Source organism: Elephantulus edwardii, unplaced genomic scaffold, assembly GCF_000299155.1.
Source record: "Elephantulus edwardii isolate Elephantulus edwardi_28Jun2011 unplaced genomic scaffold, EleEdw1.0 scaffold00215, whole genome shotgun sequence".
Classification (NCBI taxonomy): Eukaryota; Metazoa; Chordata; class Mammalia; order Macroscelidea; family Macroscelididae; genus Elephantulus; species Elephantulus edwardii.
Window position 1 is genome coordinate 4167480 of NW_006399965.1, and position 5368 is coordinate 4172847.

Genomic DNA, 5368 nt, shown 5'->3' on the forward strand with positions numbered 1-5368 from the left:
ATCCACCTCATAGAGGGCCTTCCTCTCCTGCGCTGTCCCTCCACCCTCCCAAGCATGATGTCCCTCTCTAAGGACCGGTCTCTCCTCATAGTCAAATAAAAATAAGGGTACAGTTAAAAGAAAAATTGTGCATACTTTCACCAAGTACAAATAAAAATTAATATCTTCACCAAAAACTACAAAGGTACTAAATACACTTGGTAAATGATAACTCAGTGCAAGTATAAAAGACATGGTACTTTATGCAAACGTGACTGTTCTGACATATTCATATAGCAGGCGTTTATCGGGGTGGGCAGCCAAGCTGGGGCAGCCACGCGGAAAGGCTCACCATCATAGGTCGCGTACAGAGCTATCATGGTCACGGCTATGATGGTGAGGAGGACGACAAGCACCGACAGGCTGATCTCCAGCGGGGTCCATCTCTGTTTCTTTTTTGGCTTCGGAGTGTTGATATCAGTTATATCCATCTGACTTTCGGATCTGCCCATCACCTAAAATCTGAAAGAAATGAAAACTGCTCAACCCAAAAATCTCAGCTCACTGACAGCAAGTCAGAACTGACTCATGGCGGACCCGTCACTGGTTTCCAAGGTTGTAAATCACATGAGATGAAATGGGCTATTCAGCGAATTCGAACCTCAAGAGAGGCGTACCTGTGGGTCAACAGTGCAAGTCTCTGCTAAGAACATACAAATAGATAGAAAGTAAATGCACAATTTGTCAAAAATGTAACATGACTGAATAAAAGGAAAATGTGAGTAGTATCTTTTAAAGTGGGCAGAAGTTAAAGTTTTCAATAGAAAGTCAAAAGCTTAGATTCTGAAAGAGAAGTCTAGAACCAGATAGATTTGTTAGGTTCTGGTTGTAAGCTTTTATTTTTACATATCACTGAAGATATAGTTAGACAAAGGGAAATCAGACCAAGAGACTCAGTTCAATACACACACACACACACACACACACAGAGGCCTGCCTCGTCTAGTAGTTCATAAGCAAATACATTAAGGAAAGTTTTACAAACCTTCTGAACTTTGCACTAACATCAAATGTTCATTTCATATCTTGTTCTCTTTCTTTATAAGCCCAGAAATCAATGACACATACTTTGAGGTTTTGACTAAGCAGTAATTTGGAATTTGAATACAGATAAAACACAAACATTTGAGGTAGTTTATTTTTAAGTCTTAGAACCCACTTTTATTTTTACAGCTTAAAATCACTACTGTAGCTGACGTGGGTATCCATTAACTGGTTAGACAACATTTTCAAAGTGGTCTCTTCTTGTGACCAAAAGCCAGCAGCATGTACTTTGGGATGAAAGGTATCAACCGTAAGCAATGTTTTCTGGACTAAAGAAGAAAAACATATTTTAAAACAACAACAAATGAACTTTACGTTTTAGGTCAGGGTATCCACTGTTAAGATATATATATTTGACTTGCATTTGAATCAAAACTTCTGCTGAAGTGCTCCGCACCCCTTTCCTAAGTTACCACTGAGTCAATTCCAACTAAAACCAACCCCATTTTTGTCAGAATAGAACTGCATTCCACAGGGCTGTCCAGGCAGAACCTCATGAAAGAAGACTGTCAGGTATTCCCTCCAAGGTATCCTAGGTGTGGTTACGAACCACCTTTCACCTACAAATGGCGCACTGACTTAACCATCAGCTCCCAGACTCCACTTCTACTAAGAAAGGCTGACACTCAGACCAGAAAGCTTCTTAAGGCTTTGTATGTACTCATTCAAACTTTAAAATATTTAAGTCTACACTTCAGGAAACTAGAGAACACCAAAGTCTGGTAACTTCTCCAAGGTTCCACAACTAGCTAATGTTCTTTACAAATACACGTTTATTTGGTCATTGGGGAAAGAATGTCCCAGTTGCCTCCAGGCCTGATCATTCCTTGAAGAAACCTGATAATGTCTAAGGGGACCAGACCAGAAACCAGACGAGAGACAGGATCCTGATAAGGCTTCTGGGCCTGATCACAAAAGCCCACACCCAAGTGAGTTAACTGGACCCACACCCCAGATTCTGAACAAAATACCATCTTCCCTAGTCCCCTCAGACGACGCACTAAAGGCCTGTCCGTTTCTTGGGACCAGCTTCTTCCTTTCTCCTTCTTGCCCTCAAGTCTTTTTCTATCCAACAGTGACTCTTGAGAGAAAACAGTCTCATCAGGCAGAGAAAACTACTTTGTATCTCACTGCATATGTTCTGGAGGGAAAAGTAAGTGGATACAAGTGTGAATATTAAATTTCATTTTAGAGGTCAAGGGCTTTTTTGTTAGCCATTCACTATTCACTGTGGATGAGTAAAGGGGGTGGGGGAGATCGTCTTAAACTAACAGATCAGCTGTCGGTATCTGGACACATCAATCCGTGTAATTTAGTTTCCAGATGAAGTAACTGTCCAGAAATGCTCTCTTGGAATGCACACAACTAAACTCCCTGAGGGTGTATTTTGTGGAAACTGAGTCAAGGACATAGGTTAGGAACAAACTCTTCACTCAAGTATGTTGTCTGGAAGATCAAGCTAGAAGTCTCAACTCTCCTGTTAGTTATTAATAAGTAAACCACAATTGGACTTTAAAGTCTTGGATACAAAGTCTTAAAACACACTGTACTCTTGATTACATGAGGCTATAATCCGAGACAGACTATCAAATAAAAGTATTTTCTTAGACAATGAAAACTGTGTCTGCTCATCAGCAGTGGAATGTAATGTACCTGAATGCTAAAATGCCTTCCTTGAAGGTTACATAACACACGGTGGCTGGCTGGTTCTCACAGCCTCAAGGTTAGGCTATGGAATTCTATTGATTGTGGTACTATTTTATAAGAGTTGCCCACCATAGGGGTGGTGGTTAAGGAAAGAACAGATGGGAACATATTTAATACCTGGACAGCATACAAAGAGGTAAATAATACAAAAAAGAATAATACTCCCCACAAGATTTCATGACTGATTTAAAGCACATCTGAATAGATATCGTATTTCCTCCAGTATTACCCCTTCCTGAATACTTCTCCCTCCGCTCTCATATATAAGGAGACAATCCAGGGAAATACTTTCTGAGTATAAAATGGCTCATTTCTCTTTTTAGTACTCTGAGCAACACCAGTTTCTCTAAGTAAAACTCAAAGCAAAGAAACCAGGGCTGCCAGCCAGGGGGTTAAAATGAAAGGTGCTCTTGGGCACCACCAGGCTTTCTGATGCAGTAATGCCAGTCGACAGACATTTCTTTCTCCTTGTTGGCTAACTTTTGCTTGGTGTCTCCTTCTGACCCTTGAAAGTGTGGTTCCTAGTACTTCTGCACCCAAGGCTGCAGACACAGTTAAGGAGGCGTTAAAGCAATGACTGAAGGCTTAGTCTTTTTACTTGCATCAGAAGAATATTATCTCTGCATTAACCCACAAACTTTCTTCACCTATCCCTGTCAATAAATTCTTCAAAGATGCCTTTGGTTCAGATGTAACTCTTGTCAAGAGGACTGAGCAAGGGCAGAAAGGAAATACATATTTAAGCTCCTGTTTAACTTTAATTACCACAACAACAATTAACTTTACCACTCACTTCCATTTCATTTTGATGGCCTTAACTATTTTCTGGAAGAAAAATCTTGAACCTCAGCATTGAACACTTTACCAACCCATGAACAGATAGATGACTAACCAACTCAACAAAAGCACAACTCAAACCCACTGCGAGGAGAAAAAGTTTGCAAGAGGACAATAACAAAACACAGAAATTAACAAATTAGTACCTCTGGTCTCATTTGAAGCCGGATACGCACAAATATACTCACATTCTTGAAACATTTCATTTCAACTGGAGATGGGTTGGAAAGTTTAAACCCAAGAGTGCAAACATTTCATTAGAGGGAAATAAAAGTGACTTATTTAGGAGATCTGATTCAACAAAAATCCTCCAACAATCTTTTGCTTGACAACATCACTGAAAGACTAGATAACTATTTCGCTTAAGTATAAACAAGATTTCAAAGCATCTTAAAGCAGCAGTCCTTATACTAGTTAAGTATAAATATATCTCTCATCAGAAGGCCACATGTTCAAGACAGATGAAGGGCAAAGAGTGTGCTGAAGAGCTTTCCAACACCTTTACGTTATACAACTTCCATCTTCACGGCGTCTTTTCACACTACCTAACGTCTCCCAATCCCTGTGGCTGTGCCTCAAAGTGACAGTTTGAATTATGGAAACAGAGGCAAGAGAAGAGGTGAAAGAGGTCCAGTATGTAGCCTATACGGTCAGGCAAGCCAACACTCCTGTTTCCTCAGACATGAACTAATGAGTGTTTGGGGGGGGGGGCCTGGAATACAGCACTGGAACACAGCAAGTCTCACTCTGTTACAACCACATACACAAGTGTTGAGGTCAAGAAACCATCTGACAAAAGTCTTTCTTTTCCTTTTTTTGAAACTCAGCAGGACATCAGGGCTCAAAACTACATCCTTCCTAGTCGGTCTGCTGATTTACTAGCATCCAAATGCTAACATTACAAGTCATGGACTAGTTTTCAGTTTCCTAAAATTCCCACTTCAATCCCATGCAGGGCAGAGAATAAAGCGGGATATTGCTTTGCAAAATCCACTCTTATTATCAAATAAGTAGATTGGGCCCAATTAAGTAAGCCAGGGGAAGGTCTTAAAACTTTAATCTACCAAAGCACTCCCTCCACCTCCCGCCCAGCAGCCCGGTGGGAGCAGAGCGAGCCATGAGCATAAATTATACAATAGAGGCAAAGCAAAGGTGAAGAGGTGTGAGAACCAGGAGGTCTGCAGGTTACGGAAAGTAAGTTACAAATAAGAGGAAAATCCAACAGAACGCAAAATGAAAACAAACCTGGCTTTTAAAAACACATCTATCAGTGTCGCTTACAGCAGAAATTCCCAGCCCGCAGAGCAGCCCGCTGCAATGTGGTAGCGCCCGGACTGGGTCACCGAACACAACTCTGGGAGGCAGAGGCTGCAGCGAGCCAGGAAACCAATCCCCAGAGGCGACCTGACATCACTTGCAGAGCCCTCCTCCAGGTCACCCTCCGGCCCCTTTTCCTCACTTAGGTCACTCTGGCGGCTGCTTCCCCGGGCACGCCTCCCTGGCCAAGGCCGGCGGGACCCGGGCGCACCGGCCCTCCCGGCGGACCCCTGCTCCGTGCGCCCGTTCAGCTCAGCCCCGCAGCGCCCGCCGCCCCAGACGCTCGCGCCCTGCGGACCCTTGTGCCCCGGCCCCCAGGTGCCAGCTCGCTCACCCCGGACTCACCAGTGGGATCCGGGAGAAGTTGGAGGCTGCGGAGCTCACGTCCCGACCAATGAGCGCGCGGGGCCGGCCGGCCGGGGAG

The 5368-nt window shown here is 43.2% G+C and overlaps 1 protein-coding gene across 1 annotated transcript in view; it reads right to left on the minus strand.

Moving 5' to 3' along the window:
- Nucleotides 1–5153, minus strand: part of MME (membrane metallo-endopeptidase) — a 154811-nt gene extending 149658 nt beyond the window's left edge. Inside the window, exons 1-2 of the mRNA XM_006897781.1 lie at nt 5032–5153; nt 332–501 (exon numbers count right to left, since the gene is read on the minus strand). Of these exons, the coding sequence (XP_006897843.1) occupies nt 332–491 (160 nt within the window). The 5' untranslated portion in view covers nt 492–501; nt 5032–5153. The remainder of the gene's footprint in view (nt 1–331; nt 502–5031) is intronic.
- Nucleotides 5154–5368: the final 215 nt, after the last annotated feature.